Source organism: Opisthocomus hoazin, chromosome 21 (genome assembly GCF_030867145.1).
Source record: "Opisthocomus hoazin isolate bOpiHoa1 chromosome 21, bOpiHoa1.hap1, whole genome shotgun sequence".
Taxonomy (NCBI): Eukaryota; Metazoa; Chordata; class Aves; order Opisthocomiformes; family Opisthocomidae; genus Opisthocomus; species Opisthocomus hoazin.
Genome location: NC_134434.1, coordinates 2871277 through 2890979, shown reverse-complemented (window position 1 = coordinate 2890979; position 19703 = coordinate 2871277). Strand labels below are relative to the sequence as shown.

General features: G+C 43.4%; 1 protein-coding gene across 7 annotated transcripts in view; it reads right to left on the bottom strand.

Annotated features, from left to right (window-relative positions):
* Positions 1 to 313: 313 nt before the first annotated feature.
* LLGL2 (LLGL scribble cell polarity complex component 2) overlaps positions 314 to 19703 on the bottom strand; it is a 33260-nt gene continuing 13870 nt past the window's right edge. For 5 of the 7 annotated variants that reach the window (XM_075441344.1, XM_075441343.1, XM_075441347.1 and 2 more), the window contains 23 exons: positions 18683 to 18764; positions 17302 to 17417; positions 16530 to 16688; positions 15571 to 15733; positions 15258 to 15390; positions 14407 to 14461; positions 14064 to 14218; positions 10535 to 10752; positions 9969 to 10036; positions 8828 to 8981; positions 8616 to 8720; positions 8029 to 8321; positions 7628 to 7781; positions 7142 to 7292; positions 6336 to 6452; positions 5642 to 5808; positions 4646 to 4910; positions 3642 to 3795; positions 2948 to 2985; positions 2435 to 2482; positions 1849 to 1891; positions 1065 to 1126; positions 314 to 683 (listed from right to left, as the gene is read on the bottom strand). In XM_075441344.1, coding sequence (XP_075297459.1) covers positions 676 to 683; positions 1065 to 1126; positions 1849 to 1891; positions 2435 to 2482; positions 2948 to 2985; positions 3642 to 3795; positions 4646 to 4910; positions 5642 to 5808; positions 6336 to 6452; positions 7142 to 7292; positions 7628 to 7781; positions 8029 to 8321; positions 8616 to 8720; positions 8828 to 8981; positions 9969 to 10036; positions 10535 to 10752; positions 14064 to 14218; positions 14407 to 14461; positions 15258 to 15390; positions 15571 to 15733; positions 16530 to 16688; positions 17302 to 17417; positions 18683 to 18764 — 2908 coding nt within the window. In that variant the 3' untranslated portion in view covers positions 314 to 675. Of the gene's footprint in view, positions 684 to 1064; positions 1127 to 1561; positions 1617 to 1848; positions 1892 to 2434; positions 2483 to 2947; positions 2986 to 3641; positions 3796 to 4645; positions 4911 to 5641; positions 5809 to 6335; positions 6453 to 7141; positions 7293 to 7627; positions 7782 to 8028; positions 8322 to 8615; positions 8721 to 8827; positions 8982 to 9968; positions 10037 to 10534; positions 10753 to 14063; positions 14219 to 14406; positions 14462 to 15257; positions 15391 to 15570; positions 15734 to 16529; positions 16689 to 17301; positions 17418 to 18682; positions 18765 to 19703 lie in introns of those variants that run through there. The other 2 variants (XM_075441348.1, XM_075441349.1) reach the window with 2 other exon arrangements.

Below are 19703 nucleotides of genomic sequence, written 5' to 3'. Positions count from 1 at the left end.
GATCACAAAAGGGAATTCAGAGTTTTATTTCCAAAAAAGAGTAATGTAGTGTTGAAACAAAAATTAAGTTCAATTAGTTTTCCTCTGATTTGAATGGCTACAAAAATAGATTCTACCCAAATCCATAAAGCCAGTTAACAGTACCATAACAAAACCAAAATTACTCAGTCAGATACCACATACAGCAGTCACAGGAATCTAGCATATATTATTCAATGTTTTTTCTTAAAAAGTACATTTCTAAAATGTTTCCGTTAAAACTGAAATATCCATATGATTTAAAAAAATTGTACAAAAAATAATTTTAAACCAGTTGGAGGTAACAGTGTGCGTTTATTAAAATCCTGCACCAAGGCAGTAACATTTATAATTTAAAACCCAGCCCAGTAGAAAAGAGAAATGTGCAAACATTTAAAAGTTAGATGTACTCAGAGGCTTGTGGTGCATCAGTCCTGGCGATCCACTTCTGTCCTAATGCAAGGCGGGCTCCAAGAGGAGATGTCTCTAACGAGGCACTAAGAGGGGAGGCAGAGGCAGGCATGCACATGCATGCAAGCTGCAGCTCACTAGCCTGCGACGCAGGGAGCAGTGGTGCCCTCTCCCCAGGGACGGTTTGCCCGATCAGTAGTGTTATGGCACTCAATGCAATGCCAGAAAGTCCGTGCTGAATTCTGGTCAATCTGCTTTGGGATAAATGAATGCAAAAGTCATTTCAGAAAACAGAAGTTGAAAGCTAATGAGTTGCTATACCCAACAGATTATTGCTGCAAGCTCTGGCTACCTCTCCAGCCTGCTTTATGGTAAAGTTAAGTCATGCAGGAGCCTTCAAAGGATTTTTATCTCTCCCTTTAAAATGGATGCAGCATATTTACTCATGTGGCACAAGGTGCTGAACAGTGCTAGTGCATCACACAGCCAGCAGATTCCCATCCTGAAAATTCAGACCAGAGTTCTGCACTATCACAAACCATTTAAATAAGCTGAATTTTACAATGAAACTTCATTCTACTTTCTGCTTCCTTTGGCTACTTCACTGTGTCTGAAATATCCTTAGCTTCACCTACCTCCTCCATTACTTAGTCCATGTCCTAATGGACTTCTTGCCAAATTTCTTTCTGCATAGCTCCTGCAAAGACACAAGAAAAGATTCATTATTGCAATGCAGTACCATCCCATCCACTCCCAGGTGCTGACAGAAGACCAGGATTAGGTAGTGTCCAGAGGAAGTGCACAGAGCAGAGCATGTCAGGCAGTCACTTATCCTTACACACCAGCAGTTACCAATCCCACCAAGCTTCCTGCATCCGTTGCAAACAGTAGTCATTTGTCTGCACTTCCGTAGCCCCTGTCACCTGAACATCAGTATTCTAGGGAGACAAGGTAAAGCCCCGCACCCATGGTGGTAGCTTAGCTCTATTGTATAGACAGAATGGGAGCAGAGATACTGAACACGTCCACGTGACAGTGTCAAGCCAGGATTAAAACTCCAGAGTCCCATCCTCGACCAACTAAGCCCGTGTGGCCTGCCCTTAGATCAGTATGGGTTGACACGAATAGAAACCTGTATGCGAATACTCAGAGTCCTGTTCCTTTGGGATGTGGGAATGGGATCTCTCCTGCTTTTCGGAGAGAAAGAGACAAAGCATTATTCATAAAAAATGTTAAGGGACAACATGTGAAAGAGAACCTGCCTCTCTCTTACTCTTGCCCTTTGGTAGTTTGTGGGACACAAACATGACCAGGTTCCAGCACAAGGATCCCTGCCATCACACTGGGCATCCCCCTGCTTTCAACATGCCCTCCCTTGCCAGCCCCACCCATTAGGAACAGGAATTGGTTGATACTCACCCTCTGCCCCCTTCCAGAGTACTCTGGATCTCCTTCAGGACTTCTGGAAAGCAGAGGGTTAAAGCAGTGAGCCAAACCAGTGGAGATCTGCTTTTAGGCAGCAGCCTAGCCACATTCCACCTCCCCGATGAGCAGCCTCTAAAACCTGCCTCCCACACCACAGAGGTCAGGCCTCACAGTATCATTGCTTCTTCAACAGTACTAGGTTTTTACTGAACACCCTGGCACAGACGATTGAAGCAGTCATTTGCCAGGGTAAAGTTGCCAGCTCCAGTGTACCAGAGCCCCAGAGCAACAGTCTGTTCCAGCTGCATTTTACACAAGTCCTACTGGGGAAAAAAAAGACCCTTCTCTTATCACAGCAGTGAATGCAGCTATGTGGAACAACCCCTGCCTGAGGGCATGACTATCTGTCCAACCCCTCACTTCTACTGATTCCTGAAAATCCAGTATTTCTACCAGTCTTGTGTAATTACAGATCCCTTGGAACTGAGTACTGGAACACACAAAATTCCCAGCAGCTTTCTTCTTTTCCCAACCAGAAAGTCACCTGCCCTGTCAGTAGCAAAGACTTCATCTCACTCACTTTCATCATTGAGTAAGGCATGTTCCATCAGCCTCCCAGACTTCCTTTCTAAAAGAGAGTAAGAAAAAAGCTTTTACCTAACAATATTTTCCCCTTCGCATGAAATAGATGCACACAACAGAACAGGATTTATTTTTTTTTTTCCCCTGTTCAGTGCCTTTTGACTTTGCTGAATGCGTCACAACTAATCCTTAAAGCCCCTCACATACTGAACTGTATTCTCCAGCAATACTAGTTTGGCTAACAGAAGATCTCATCTGTAATTTCAGACCTTATCTTCTCACAGCTTCTTCCTTCCAGCAGAAACTATGTTCTAGACTTCCAAAGCAACCTCGTCACATGCAACTTACTTTAGACCTAGCCAAGTACTGTGTCCAGGCAGGTCACTTCTCCCTCATGTTCCTCTTTACTTTCCCCTTTCTTAGGTAGAAAATACCAACTATAGCAATAGGAAAGATGTTTCAGGGTTTACACATCGGCATGCTAAATTTAGTACAATTATTTTTTGCTTACCATCTTCCCCATAGTCACCTGAACCCCTTCCTGATCCCCTAGAAAAGGAAAGGAGGTAGAAAACAATCAGTGAGGCATAGCAGTGCAGAGAATTCATGTATGCTCTCAGCAGCTACAAGAAGCTCCAGTGCATGCTAACTAAACAGTTTGTTGAGCAAGAATGTGGGAAAAGCTTCATCACATGTTGGTGATGTAGAAGTCTACAGGCATCAGAGAACATTTCTAAACGTTTGGAATAAAATTCCTATAGGATCTCCACGAGTGTCAGATCTGTTACTTGCTGATGTTCTAAGAGGAGAGGAAGAACACTGGATTTCCCATCACAGAGCAACAGTTCAGCCTTGTCAGTAAAGCACAGCCCCTGAAGCACGCAAGAGTCAGGTGTCAGTCAGACACATCGTTAGGGAACAAGTAAAGCAAGCCAGAGCTTACAGCTTATGGCTCAAGCTTAGGGATGCCAATTCCAGTGCTTCACTACTTTGTCCCACCAGCTGTACTGCAAGCAGCAAAGCCATCAGGTAGAAGGTTACATTTCCTGATGCCAATCCATCTCGGGATGTTGTTAACAAACTTCAAAGCCCTTTTTTTTTTTTTTTTTTTTGGAAGATGACATTCTCTATGAAATACAAAACTTTGTTGGAACCCGTTGAGTAGACATCACTACGTAGACACAGTCAGTGCGCGAGAGTTTTACCTGGATTTTCTTACAGCATGCTCCATGCCAGACTTGTTGTGCACGTGATTGTTGCTTGTAACTTCCGGCATGTCCACAACGCACCGGGGCTCCACTAACCATTTGGTAGAAATGGAAAACCTCTCAAACTCCGACGGTGAGATCAGATAGAAACCTACAGATGATTGGGAATTTATAAGCAATTCTGAAGTGCAAGAATACACTTCCAGAACTAGAGGTGTTCCAAAAAAAGAACAGGTCTAAGCATCCTTTGGCAGCAGGGTTTGCATTTCCTCCTATCTAAACCAGGAGGAATCATTGAGGAAGCTATTACCCCAGTTTCCCAAGGACTGGTTAGCATAGACACTGGGCAATTTAAGATTATGTCGAGAGAAATAATTGTATTGTCCTGTGCTGACACTTATGAAAAGCAGCATAGAAAGCTGTAAAAACTGAACTGCAAAGCAGTGATCCAACTTCAGCAGCCACAGGATGTCAGATCCCAGTTTTGCAATTTGAGTGTTGAGCCACAGGCATGTCTCAGGGCACAACACAGCCATTTAGCCAGTGCCTGCTGCTTGGAGAGCCATCTCCTTCTCTGGAGATTTCAAGACCCGCCTGGACAAGGTCCTGTGCAGCCTGCTCTGGGTGACCCTGCTTCGGCAGGGTGGTTGAATGGGTGACACACAGAGGTCCCTTCCAACCTCTACCATTCTGTGTGATTCTGCAATTCTCAACTCCAGACAAGAGGGCAGCCAGATGGAAGCTACCTATGGGGCATATCCAATCTGTTAGCTGAAAACCACTGTATTCCTTAACTATAATGGAATCAACTCACTTCTCCTTCTGCTAACTCACATGTCGGTACCTGTTGGCAACTGGTACTGCCAGAAATACGTAAGGGACATATTTTCATAACATTCACGCATACACACAGCCAGCACTGAACACTAAGCCCTATAACCCATTTTCCATTGTCTCTAACACACAATAGAGGCAGATGATTTGGGAGAAGCACACCTTACCTTGGCCATATTTGGTGAAGACGCAGGATGCAATGCCGCTCACATCTTCTTTGCGGATGCAAGGGTAGCGGATCTGTAACTTGAGGAAGGGCAGTGAGATGATCTGAATGTCTCCCAGGTTAGTCAGGACAGCCAGGTCATTTTCGCTGTAATCGTCAGTCTTGCAGCTGCCAAAGTTAGCAACCGTCACCTTTCGTACCCTACAGCCTTCCAGGGCTGTCAGCTTGAGCTTCAGTTTGGAGCTAACCTTCGGTAATGTGAATACCTGTCAACAGAAACAAGACACTGACGTATCTTTCCTGCGCAACGGCAGCAGCTGCACCCCAGGACATCTGCTGCTCCCTCCTTTAACAATGCTTTCATTCACAGTGAATACACACAGGTGAAACCTGAGTCAACCTGGCTCCCTGCTCATGGGACAAGAAGTAATCAGCCACAGTGAGTGTTAATATCTGTTTCTGTTGTGACATCAAGCAGTTTTACCCTTCAGGCTGCAAACTGCACTTCTCCCCTAGTTCTTTCAAAACCCCTCCACATTTGGCTACAAATTATTACAGAAAGAGAACGGGGTTTCCACCAACTGTGTGCTATTCTGCATTAAAAAGCCAGGGCCAGCCTACAGCAAGTACTTCAAGTCTCCTACGCTGACTAGTTAGTGTGCAGAACAAGAAGCTTCTTAGTTACTTCACAGAAATGCCTACCAGTTCCTGCTTCTGTACTAACCACAGCAAAAGCTCTTTCCCAAAAGCAGAAGCAGCCTTGTCCTATAATGTAATACGATTTTTTATGTTCAGCATGTGCATCACTATGCTGAATTCTCAATTCATCAGCACACGTTTTATTTATGGACTGTACCAAACAGAAACGCTGTCCCAGGGGTGTTTATTCAGGTACAGAAGAGTAAGCACTCCCAAGAGTTACGACTCCACTGAGCACTGTTCAGCGCTTTAGCAGATTTTATGCACAGTCCATACGCACCTCCTGGGTGATACTTACCTTAAATTGCTCTTCAGACACCACCAGCAGCTGATGACTGCCTTGCATATCAGGACTCTTAGAAAGGTCATGTGCTACTTCTAGAGGTTCTGGGAGGGGATTGCCGCGTCCGTCCAAGACAAGTATACCCACAACAGGAGCCCTGTGCATCAGCTGAATCTCTTTGGCTAGACAAGCAAGATAAGAAGGAAAATAAGCAAACAGAAAAAACAAACAGGAGTCTGGTCAGACACACTGTGTCAGAACCTCATTCACATCCCCTCAAAGCTGGAGACCTATACAGTGTGGCTATAGAAACACTGCTTAGAAAGATTTAGTAGTTAAAGGTATTTGGACTGAACTGGTTCATGTTAAACAATAACTATTCTTACATAAAGATAGCAAGTCCAGCTGTCAGAATAAGGTACATGTGCACTGAGGACTGGTGGTAAACTTCAGCGACAGGTTACACAATTTAGATTCCTGAAGTCAGTAGGAAATGGGGCTAAGGCATGCCAGGCAGTGCTGGAGCTCACTTACTCTTCCATTCAGTTGCTGCAGTGAGCATTGCTTAGCTCAGACACTGCTACATTTAGCTCCACTCTCACTGGCACATCGCAGTAACTGAGCTACCTTGCTTTTCTGTACGTAACTCTCGGTTATACGAGTGATAGCTCGGATCCATTAGGACCTTGCTTTTACAAGGCATACTTACCCTGCTCTGCCCTGACAGGTTCATCCATCCTCCTCTCTGCTGGAGGAACACGTAAACAGAAGGCGTAGACTGTACCTCCATTGGTGCCTGCCCACAAGGATGGGCAGTGGCGGGAGCCTGGAGCAACAAGAAGGCTCATGAGCAAGGCACCATTCTGGGACATCCTTGCATAGCTGCTGTCCACTAATTATATACATCCTCCCTCTGTTTACATCCTAAATATCTTTATATTAGGGCAGACTTGCCAGGGAAACTACAGGTTCTTAGCACTCCTTTTCCCAATACACATCCATCAGCAGCCCTGTTAAAGGACATGTGAGTAAAGGGAACAGAGTGCTGTTTCCACCAAACACCACAATTGCTGCATCCAGTTTTCACACATTTATATCACATATGAGCAGAGTAAACTTGTACGTAATATCAGTTTGGGCTCCGATGCACAGCCAGCGACCACCCTCACCAAAATTAAAAGGCTCTGCTGGGGTCAGGGGTGAACTTTCAAGTAATGAGACAAGGAAAAGCTTATACTAAAAAGTCAGCTGTCATTCCAGCACATTTGAAACCCACACACAAAGGCTGCATCTGAAGATGAACTACTACTTGCCTTGGATTAGCCAGCAGCCAGAATGGCTAAATAACGATTCTGCATGACAACATATGCTCTCCTTCTGTATTAGTTTTTCAGAATAGCACAAAGTAGGACACAGGAGGTACTGAATTTTCCTGGCAGTAAATCCTAATAACATTCCTTGGCAGCAGAAGGAAAAACTCATTTGGAAGAAAGGAGAGATGCTTTTCCTACTCACTGTCTCTCAAGAAGGTATCAGCAAAATATAAGGTGCGCACAAAGCCAGTGAAAGAGTCTTCCGCAGACCGGGCTTCAATCTTCCGCTGGACTGGAGCCAGTTCCATTTCCTGCAATGTGTCTTGGTCAAATTTGGCATTTGCTTCTTGCACCTTCGAAGATGAGGAGGCATTTCGTCAGTCAGGCAAAGACATAGGGGAGAGAGGGAGAGTAAGAGTGGCCGCAATAGAAATGGAAAGCACCATCATACCAGTGAACAGGTATATTCTGTGTCATATGTTCAAATACAGACAGCATGTTTTCTCTAAAAAGGTGACTATTTTATCTAACAGACAGCAGCATCAGAAATTGCCACTTTTGCCTTTATACCGGTAGCTGCTGATACCACAGCAGGACTGCAGACCACCTCCTGCTCCAGGCAGTCTAATCAGGACTCTGCATGCTCCAAGCTGTAAACAGGCAGAACCCAAAAAGGTAGACCCCTCACCTCTGAGGCATTTCCGCTACCTCCTCGTCGCTTCCTACTGGACACCCGGCTTCTTCTGATCCGCCTGAATGATTGACGAAGGGACTTCTTCAAGGATTTCACCCGAGATAGTGGGCCTTCTAAAGCCAATTGGTCACTGGGATGTAGTGTACACCTGAGAGAGGGAGACAGTAGGCATGTGGTCACTTTCTACTGGGTGAAAGAGTCCAGTGGGACACACAGAAATGTCACAATATGCTTATATACTCTTGAAGATCTTCAAGGACAGAGTCCAATGAGGCAGGGCTTCTTGCTACACTGACTGCTCTTGAGAAATCGCTTATCATGATTTGCTTTGTTAGCTATTCCAGGCCATCTTTAACAGAGGATTACCACAGACCGCCTGGAACAAACATACTTACTTGACAAAGACCAGTCGTTTCTGCTGGTGGTCAAAAAGCCCAAAACCATGACTGGTACCAAATGCCACAAGCTTCCATTCAGAGTGAAGGGCCAATGAGGTGACCACAGCTGGTGGCTGACATTGGACAAGGACAAACGGCTGAAAACCAGCTTCAAACCGAACAGGTCCATCTCGAGTCTTTAGTTTCTCGTGACCTTTCCATCGATAGCCCTCTTGGTCCTGCAGGAGATCTGCTTCAGCATGGTCCACAACATGTTCTGCATCTTCGTCATTCAGTTCCATCACCAGTACCTGAAAGGAAGAGGACAAACTCTGCTACAGCTTTTACAATTCAAGCAGTCCTCCAAGCTTCAGGCCTTCTCAGCAGCTGCAAAACTACAGCATCTCTCAGGGCTGATAAATACCATTAGATAAAGTCTAAAATACAGATTAGAGAAAGCGGAGAACCATGAAACAACATTTCTAGCAACTGGATAGATTCACCACTACAGAAATGTGTATTTCTGATTTTAACACATCTCCAGACTGCACTGTGACAATCTGCACTAAAAGCAAGGTTTATGATGACTGTTTATATTACAATACCTGTCCTGCTGTACCAGCTACAGTCAAGTATCCGCTGTATTTACACAGGTAGATCTTCTGGATCCCAAGTCTAGGATCATCACTGTAAGGGTCAAAGGTACCAACCTAGGCAAGAGAATACACAGCAGCTGGTCCGTACAGATGCATTAACTAGGACAAGAGTCAAAATGCCTCAGGTTTTCAGAAAGCTTCTACAGCAACAGCTGTATTACCTTGCGAAGAGGAGGCCATTCATCCTCACCCAGGGTGTTCATATTGTCATTGGGATCAGCATCTGTGAGAAATACTCTCACTGTGCTTAGCTTATAAAGGAGATGTAAGCAGACACCAGATGCATCCCAAAACCGTACAGTGCCATCTTCATGCCTGCAAGGGGGAGGGTTACAGAAACAGACATCATACAGGAGAACAGCAAATCACCCAGAGGAGGATGATAAAACAGAAGGGAAAAAACACAACCAAAGATTAAACCACACTGTTTACAAAGCCCTGAGCTGTGGCAAGTTAGAGCTTCAAGAGAAAGGTTTTGCAGGGGTTTTTTTGTTGTCTTTTTGTGGGTTTTGGTTTGGGTTTTTGTTTTTTTTTTTTAATCCAGGTTGTTCTCACTGATCTGACACCAGTGTACAATTTAAGATTACTCCAAAAGGAAAAAAGTTTAGCATATAGACGGAACGACTGATCCTGACAAAAATATAATACTGGGAGGGAGGGAAAGAAATCAAGCTTTAATCTTAGCTCTCCAGGTGAAAACTGGCCACATTCTTCCAACCTAAGTGTAAGGACTTCTAACAACTTGCTGCATCAAGAATGAAGAACAGCCTCCTAAAATTCTTAAAAAGTGCTTCGAAAAGAAAACATTTTTATGCGATGAGACAATCTCTTGCTAGCTACTTTGACTGCTTAGCTAGATCTGTTCATGCGGATCAAAGCAGATAGGAGTCCAAGCTAACCTCTTTTTTGAGATTCAGAATAGCGTAAGGTGGGGGTGGGAAGAAGCTTCAAAACCTGCAAGATTAAGCTCCACTTTCACATTGCTCACTTTCAACCAGTCTGGATTACTGCCTGCAGTTCTACACTGATGTTTGGAGGGGGAGGAATGGATATCACATCAGAACTACAAATAAACCAACTTTATAGGTTATCTGTGGACATCACGCTCTGTTTGCTCAGAAGGAGTAGAATCAGTTAGCTTTACAGAGCTCACAGCCCAGCTTTGAGAAGCTGTATTGTAAAGTTGCAGCCTTCTTCCTTCAAGATGAGCAGACTTTAATCCCACGGGAAAGCCTCAGTTAGTTCAAAAGGAAGAACAGAAACTGGAAAGGGCCCCTTGATTGTTATCAGTTAAGTACATACCCTGTTAGAAGCAAGTCCCTCTGTGGAGGATCTGGAGCTATGTTGGTGCCACCATCAATCGGCCACGGCTACAAATACATTAAGGGAAGACTGTGATTTCCTGGGCAGTGACAGTGTGAAGAGAATATGCAGTCAGCAGGAGAGCATGAACTTCAGTGCAAGTGGCTGTGAAACAGTCCATGCTGTTAGCTTTTGTTTGGATTAGATGTTCCTGTTCTGACACCAGCTGTGCTTTTTAGAAGATATTCTACACATTTCCTCAAGAAGCTGTGCCGAAAGCTTCATGCCTCCAAACGAGAAGTTTGTTACCACTGACAGCTGGGAACACTCAGACTTCCCTTCTAGCTTGTCAAAGCCTGAAAAAATACCACATTTTAATCCCCCAGTGTAAGTAACTGTATTGGTGGTGCTCTGGGAAAAAGCCTTTCTCGACCCTATTAAGAGGCAAGACAAAGTCTGCTGGGACTCATCCCTCCACACAGTCAGCAGCACAGACCACCCACATTCTGAGCAGTCCTGCTGTTCTCAAATGCATGGGAACACTTGTATATTTAAAGCTGCCATACCATATTTGAGTAGTGAATGTTCTGCTTGCTCCCAGCACTAATAATCCTCTCCCACAGTTTCAGTGGGATGTTGGAGACGTGGTGCGAGCAGGTGATGGCTGAGCAATGGAGAGAAGCCAGGTATGGAGGATGGACTGCCGGCCAGCCTGCAGTTTTCAAGTCTATAACTACCAGCTCTTCTTCTGCCAGCACCACCATAGCAGAAGGGTCATCAAACTCTGCAGAAACAAGATTCATTGAGGCTGACAAAAATGACCATCCAAGGTTAACAGAAACAAGCTTCCTGTAAAGCTTATTTGAAAACTGTTATCACAGAGCTTTACAAAACATTTTTGTTGGCAGAAGCTCTAAATGCTTCTGTGTTAACTGGGCCTATTGAGGCACTAATAGTAATTGATTTCAAGATACTAACAGATCTACTGCAAATTCATGTTTCTTTACACCACTCCTGAGACTGTCAGAGTGACTTTTTCTAGATTTCACTGCAGGACAAAAAATTTGTTAACAACATACATGGCTAAATAACACAAGTTCATATTCACCATTGTAACAGCCAGAACTCAAAGGATTTTACCTACAGCTAGTCAGCAGCATGGGGTGCACAGCCATGCATACACCCCAGCAGTGACCCATTTAGCACTGTGTTAGGACCACAGTCCATCTAGGCTAAGCTGCTTAAACACTGTAATACCTTGGATTCTGCAGAATGCTCCTCTGCTTGAACTGACAGGTATTTACAATTCACCTCTCTTACTTTTCATTTTCCCTACTTCTCATATATTGTGACACATCCTCTGGACTTTCTTTTTTAAAGAGTGTGTACATCACCTAATATATATTCATATGTATATTAGACAAGATTATAAACAAATCTGCTAATGTAACTTTGCAGATGACATCTGAGACAATCAAGAAATGAAGATTTTTCACTGTAACTAGAATTAAAGTGAAAAAAATTTAGTCTACAGGGACATTATTGCAGTAACGTTCACAAGACAGCCACAGTAGCAACTGGTGGGGAAAACCAAAACCATGAATCAGTTCACAGCAACAACAATTATTGCAGCTACAGAAACCTAAATGAATGCATAGTTGTACTGTGTCACATGGAGGGGGGATGATAACGAGTGAGCCATAAGCAAACTAGCAGCTTTTGACTGACCCTCCCTGCTAACCTATACTTTTACTTCCCTTCTTTAGATGTTTCATTACCTGGAACACACCTGCAAGAAGACATGTCTATAAGCAAGCACATGCCAGTGCTGTTCACTCAGCAAAATTAACTTCAACTAACTAGTACTTGGCACCACTCTAGTCAGACACCCCAAGTTTTGCCTCTGACTAGCCACAGCCATAACACACCTCTAATAATTTCAGTTTCTTCATGAAGGAATGTTTTATATTCAGTTTTATTTTGCTTTCTTATAGCTGCCTACAGGACTTCTCTATAGAACAAATATCATACCTGTACCACACTATGCATGCTCAGCCCTGCACTGACTGTTGCTGCCAACATTAGCCAAATATACTGTTTTAACAATAATTTTTTCCCTGCAAAGACACGCATCTGAGCTCACTGCTTATGGCAAGAATCTATTTTAAGTTGCTGAAGTAGCAAGCATACTAGAATTTGTCATGACTGCCATACACTCATCCACCTGCTAATTTAAAAAAAAGAAAACAGGAAAGGCTAGCCTTTTAAAAATTGTTTCCACAGCATATTCAGGGTAGTGGAAAGTCACCAGCTATGACCATGCTGCAATGCATAAGCTTTGTGCTTATTACATTAAGTGGCTTTGGTATACAATTAATACCTTCGTATTGCCATTGCAGGCAAGACTGCTTAAGGGCAAACAAGGCAAGCTATGCAGATCCAGTAAGCTTAGGCAATCTGCCACAAGGAAACTTGTCAACCACAGAAACCTCATTTTATTGTAGAAAAACTTCCTCATCTAGAGTGCAACAGCTTCATCTTCCTGTAGCAGCTCCTGTCTCTATCCACTAGAAGTCATGTTAACTAAATAATTCGGTCCTTGAGAAGTACACATTTAAAGTCTGTTATGTTCATTTACTTCATCCTAAAGAACTTGTAATCATATTCAGGAACTTAATTTTAATTAGTCAAACTCTTACCTAAAAAACTCAGATTTCTTTCATCTTTAAGAGTTTCGTTCCATCATTTAGAATCCCAGCTCTGACAAGTTCATAGAAAGTTAACAATAAAAGCTAAACAGTACCTCAAGTTTAATGGCATTGTTAAGCTTGAAAGTTGAGATCTCTAGGTTCTGCACATTTGGAAGATGCTTATAAAATGCAGTGTTGTGTAGGGAAAAAAAATCTATAACAACAGACATATGCAGATACTTCATCTCAGTCACATTCTGCCTATTTCTTTATTGGTTTTTCAGTGACTTGAGAGGGTCTTTTATGGTCCAGGAAGAGGGGCGGGGGGGGTGGAATCCACAAGCTGTTCCTTTATGCCTCCCTTCCCAAGACAGTGCTCCCCTGGATCTTTGTACAACAGACCAGAGAGAGCCAACCTGCATCTACACATGCGAAGGCCCACGCCTGTGTAGTGTGCAGCTGGGAGCTGTCACCACCACCATAAATGGGCTTGGGAACTAGTCTACTAGGCAAACCAGAAACTAGCAAGCCTGGGAAGATTCAGTAACAGATTTTCCTACAAACTGGTAAAAAGCATCTAGACTAGTGATTTGTTCTGACCCAACTTCCACATTCGTGGAGCTTGAAATAGCGTTTTATACACAGTTACTTTAAGTTAATCAGAAGCAAGAACTAAACCAGCATTAGACAAACAGTTCTCGGGGAAAATCCTTTACAATTCCACATAAAGACAGACTATTATGGCTCCTGTGGAAGTAAGGGCAACTAAGCTCTTCAACAGAAGTAAGAATCTGACAAGCTCTAAGCAAGCTGTGGAATAAGCGTTATTCAGTTTTAGAACTATTTACATTCATGTTTACCAGCAGTAAGTAAATTAAGTTCTCTATATACTGACCCTTGGTTCTATGTCACCCTCTGCTGATTTATTACCCATAGCCCTAGTCACAAATTCAGGAAGTAATTAAAAGAAACAGTGTCTCAGTGGGAGTAAATTCTGGTTTTAATTATTGCCTCCTTTGAAGTGCTATTTCCAAACAGCAATATTCAGATCCTCATTTCACGACCTGGTTATGTCCAGTGTCCAGCTTACAGAGACATGAGCCTACGAGATCTTTCTCATTAATGGAGTAGCTTAATTTTTTGAGGAGTATATGGCATTTGTAACCAGCCCATTCTTTCTACCAGTATTTCACACTTAGCTTTTAAATGGTAAATCTCTTCAATGGTTAGACTCAATCCTAAAGGCCTTCTCCAACATAAACGATTCTATGATTCTCCGTTAAAGTCTCAAAAAAACCCCAAACAACTGACCTCCTTCACATTTGGTATGTTACTTATACCAAGCAGATTTACACATGTGTACACAGTTATTCCAATTCCTCAGTAACGCCCTTTCCTCACATACCTGCAGCAGGCTCTGAACTGAAGATTATAAAGAAGTCTATCACCCGTGATGTGAAGTCAAAGGCTGTTTGCTGACTGCCATGGACAACAGAGATACTGTGCCGGTCACCATAGCTAGCCCGGGGCATCCCTCCTTGGAATATAATGTAAGGAAGCCTTAAGAGAAAGACAGAGTTAGAGTAGTGTATGCTGAAGAGTAAGCAAAATTTCAAAGACATGAAGCAAATCAAACTTTGACAAAAAATTCTTATAACGTTACTCTAAAGGGCTCTTATGGCATTGTGCATTGCACCCTTTAAATGCCTTTGAACAGGCAAGAGTCAAAAGATACACCATGAACTTACCCATTTTTTGTTGTCTGCCAGTAGATCTTGGAGATTGCCTTGCAAGGAAAAGGACCTAAGAGAACAGAGTTATTTGGCATAATTCAAGAAGTGCATCTTTATGTTAAGAAGTTTCTTACTCTGCTTCATTTAGGTCACCTCAGCCTCCAAGTCATGGGAAGCCACCCAAATTAGTAGGCACCACCACCACTCCTCCAGACCAAGCCACATCAGACAACAAGTCTTCTGAGACACACTGACCAGTGCTCCTCAGCAAAACAAGGCTTAGACTCAGGGGAAGTTCTGAACCATGTTGCTGATGGCTAATAAGGAGTGGAAGTGCTACTGTAGAAGCTGACTAACTAGAAAAGACTGTTAAAAACACAGGAATTCCTGGAACTAATGTAAAGGTGATAGAGCTTTAGAAGCTTCTATATGCTTGAAAGGTGAGGTCATCCCCATTTGACGGATTTCAGCAAATCAGAGGCATCATTGCATCACTGCTCAGGTCGACAAAAAGTACACTTAGCTCACTATTAATTACAGAATATCCAAGTAACTCCTGCTGAACAGGACACCTGAACTAAAACAAAGACCTGAATCACCAACAGCCTTCTTCATAAGGGACACTAATTTCTTCAACGCATTTGCTCTCCATGTTCAGGACAGACCTCAACATTATAAAGGGGTTTAAAATCCAAGAAAAACACTAGACTGAAATCCCTCAGTCTAGGCTCATGACCCATTCAAAAAGCAGCTCTGCATTTTGCTGTTCGGATTAAACACTGGGGAGAATGCAAAAAATATCCCACACAAGCTCAAAATGAGTTTGCATTTGATGAATATCCAACAATTAAACCTCACTTACTGACCATAAGGCACAAGGTTTTCCAGAGGCTCAGGCTGCCTGTTGTCACTGGATACTGGCCACTGTGTGTAACTTCCATCATAGTGACAACTAACAAATTTACTGCCATCCCTCTGCCAGTAGAGGTTCTCCAGTTGCTGAAGAGGAAGACACACAATGATTGCTCTTCAGAGAGATGTTAACCACCCCCAAACCAATCCATTTTTACTAAAAAAGCAGCTTTGTTAGGCTCTCCCTGCACCCACTTGTCTTCAGAATGCTCCGACAGGAGAGAGCTCTTCATCCCCTGCTGAACTGACTTTGGATTTAATCAATACCTGGCTGCCCAGGAAATGGTGTGTCACTTTGCTATTCTGCAGGTCCCAGAGGGCAATCAAGCCCCTGCTGTATCCAATCAGGATCTGGTCAGGGTTCTTAGGATGCTCCCGAAGGGCTTCCACCAATTCACATGATCGCCTGTTACAGTAATCTTCTGATACCCTGCAGCAGCAGAAGAGAAAACCAATAAAGGTTTATTGCAGCTACAACCCAATATGACTGTAATAACAGTTAAGGTATAAGAATGAGAAATTAAGCAACAAAGAGTTCAAACAGGTAGGAGAAAGTACGATCTTTCCAGAAATCCTCCCAGCAGCAGAAAAATCTTATGTAAGACATCACGCAAGGCCTGCCACAAGAACAGGCATCCAGTCCCATTTTCTTCAGGGAAAAGCCAAGGTTTACAATGAATTCCAGGACTGAATCCCAGGAAAAGACAGTCTGAGTCACACGCCTTATTCTCTTGTGACCCTTACAGAATAAAGGTAACGTGGAAATGTCAGGAGGAAGCAACAAAGACATGAAGCAGGACCATTTTCAGCAGCACTCGATTCTCCAGCATGACAAAATCCTCATTTGGATAAAGCAGCATCAGAAGTTCTGCCAATGGTTGAAAAAATAAATGGGTAATTACAGCTAAGTGTAACATTTTTTGCAAAAGTAAACACAAGGGACAGAGCACAAGGTTTGCAGATTTACTGCAAGTGTCTCCTCTGTAGTTCTGCCTATACACTATACCTCCAGTGACAGTATTTGGCTGACCAGGACGGAAACTGTTACTTAACACATACCAGGACCAAAAGTTACGTTCACAGGAGTCACAGGAGTCATGCAGATTTAGACAATGCTTAACACAACAGCGAGGCCGCAATACATAATCTAGGGTGACGTTTTAACAAAGGATGTGCCTGCTAATGGGATTCCACCTTTACACAGCAGTGCCTGTTTGCTCACTCACCGCTGGAGCACAGCCTCACAGGTTATGGTTCTGTCCTCTAGCACTCTGAATGATGGAAGCTCCACTACAAAGATGTTGCCACTCTCTGTGCCAAGATACAGGACTTCCCGTGAGGAATGGGGAAGGACAGCTGTTATCTGCGTGGCACTTGGTGAAGACCTGGGGATGCAAAGAGATTCTCGTCAGCGACATGCAAAAAGACTATCGTTACTGAACTTGAAAGAACTAACAGCTCAGCAGTATTTACACATCATTTGTTTTACAGGCAGAAATTTCAAGACAGGCATGATTTTTCGAAGGAGAAAAACACTAGCTTTAAGACAAATTATGTCAAAAGACTTCTGACAAGCGTGCGGACAAAGACCCAGATGCCTTTTTACCGAAGCTTCTCTTAAGTGTCCCCAGTGAAACAAAAAATAGGTCACCCAAAAACCAGCATGATCAAGTGAAATTAAAACCATAGCAGTATTTTAAACTCTGACTTAAGGGATGCTTAGATTCACCTAACCTTAAGATTTACAGCTCCTGTACACCCAGAAGTGGATGCACAATATTAAAAAAAGATGTCACCACTTACATTGGTACAACACCCTGAAAAGGTGGCCCCCCAGGCCCTAGCCCACTCCTGTTTGGTTTCCATGGATGGCCCCTTAATAGATTTACAGGAGTGAGAGTCTGTAAGAACAGGATAAGCTCTAGCTAGAACAACAGCAGGATTTTCTTACTTGCTTGCTTATCCCCAAACTAGCTCAAAAACACTCTTGCGGATTACCCAGGTGGCCCTTTCAACGTGAAGCGGTGCTCCTCCCGCAGCTCAGATGCTCCCCTGTGCTGCTTCAGGCTCCAGAGATGCAAGCTGTTATCATCTAGCAATGTCACCAGCTGGCACTACAAAACCACACAATATGGTTTTTTTCAGAATCACAATATTAAATATAACACAGTAAATCTAGCAATAAAGTTGCTGCCATTTATAATTTTCTGCTAAGGACGGACTAAGGAGCAAGCCACAGCTCTTTACAGCAGTGAGTATATACTGCAGCAATGCTGTTAGCTAACAGTGAGGGATTTGGGGGCTGAGGGGAGACAAAAAGTAGTGCAAAGGCTGAAAACCCTCTTACACAGAGCAAAGGCACAGGTTATCACTGAGCGGGACAACAAGGATTTGGGCTCTTGAAACAGATCAGCCTATGCTGTAAAGCTCAGCCAGGCACTGCAGGCTGTTAGCTCACCACCTTCTCGCCCAACATGGTTTGCTGCAACACACCCCAGCTTTGGGTGGGGCTGATACAGTCTACTACACCACACTCCTTGCATTCTTCGTGTCCAACCTCATTCTGGATGGTTGTGTCAGAGTCCTTTTATAAGCCCAGCCCTGCTGGCTGTACGTTCAAATTGAAGCATTTTACCTGCTGAAGCCACACCTGGTGCAACACTCCCCACGGGAGTTTCAGCTTATACCATTAGTTAAACAAACAGACACCTAAAACTGCCTCAAGAATTAAATCCCTCTCATAAAGAGGCCACTAGTGCCATACGGGGGGCATTAGGTAACAAAGCACACAGCCAAGACACCAGTCTGCCAGTCAAGGGAAGAGAGAGTGGTTAGACAGCCATGAGACGTTTGGAAAATCCTGCCTCCCTATTTTTGCTTTGTGGCAGTAACTGTTCAGCAATCCCACAAGGAAGATTCAATACCCCAAAACACAAGGGCAACAAGATCAAGAGCAGACGAGGTTAGCAGTACTGTTTTGAACTCCTGAAAAGAATTAAATCAGTTCAGCAGCAGCTACTGTTCTATCTGTTCTGCAGAAGACCACCCAGTCCTACCGAAAGGACAGGGCCTGCAAAAGGAAAGCAAGTTCTCACTTCTGCAGCAGATTGCCTGAACTATTCCAGCCTTATTATCATTCCCAGTATGTTGCTCGAGATAAATGACTAACAGCTACAAACAATAAAGCTACTCTTAAGTTTTACTGAGCATCTCCACAGCAACGAGCGCTGCTGAGAGCACAAAATACACTGGGATACGCATTCCTGACTGAGCAACATTTGAATATACTTGGTAATAGGAGCCCAGTTGCCTGGACCAAACTTAACACCTGTTTAAGGGAGGTCTACATAAGTTGCAGAGGTACTGAAAATACACTTACCTGATCAGGTATAAAATGAATCTGCATTACAGTGTTGTTTTCTTCATGTAAACCCATGAACTCCACCCCAGGAGCACCGTATCTGAAGAGTTTGTTGAGGATCTACAGTATTTAAGATGACCCACAGCTACAATTAATTGGTAAGAAGCTTGCTAGCAAGCAAGATGAAAAGAGATTACTTTGAAACCATATTGTACTGTTAGTGATCTGGACTGAAAAAGAACCAATGCAAATCTACTTTGATTTTACATGCTTGTGGCAGGTTATTCACACTACAGAACATGGAAGTTTACTTCACTCTTTGAGCACATGCAGAAGAGGTGCCTGGATCCTGTTTTTTTTCTCAGAGATGTTTAGTGGTTTCCCAGACACTACAATCCTGCTTAACTAATTTGTAACCAAGAGACAGATGGCTACCGCCTGCATGTGGAGTCCAGCCTCTGAACACAAACAACACCAGGAATGAATGATTAAGCAGGCAGAGAGAGCACCAACTTTTCCTTTCTGGGCTGATAGGCCTGTTTTACAGCTTCCCTAGCTGGTACTGTGCCATGGGAACCACCTCGGTGCCTCGCATATACACAAAAATCAGACTGGAAATCATCAGCTAAAAAAAAACACCACCTTCCATGTTCAGGTCTTTAATGCCTGGATGGTCAAAAACTCAGGAAGCTGAAAACATTTCTGACTTCAGTTTTAACCTCCGAAATAGACTTGCTTTAAAAAAAAAGGAACCCTGCCCCAAATATTTAAACAACCCTGGAATTTACAACATGAAGGATTGCTAAACTTAGGCCAGATCTAGTCTGACCTTCTGCATAGCAAGAGCAGAGTCTTGTCTAATACCTGCATCAGCTCAGCTTCTGTTTGAGCTACAGCTCAGCTCTTGGCAAGATAATCCCGCCCTGACCAGACCAAAATCACTTCAAACCCAGGCAAACTGTTCCAACGTTCAGAACCCCTTGCTTGCAAATTTATACTTTATCTCACATTTCTCTTCAAAGCTGCACATTCTGATGAG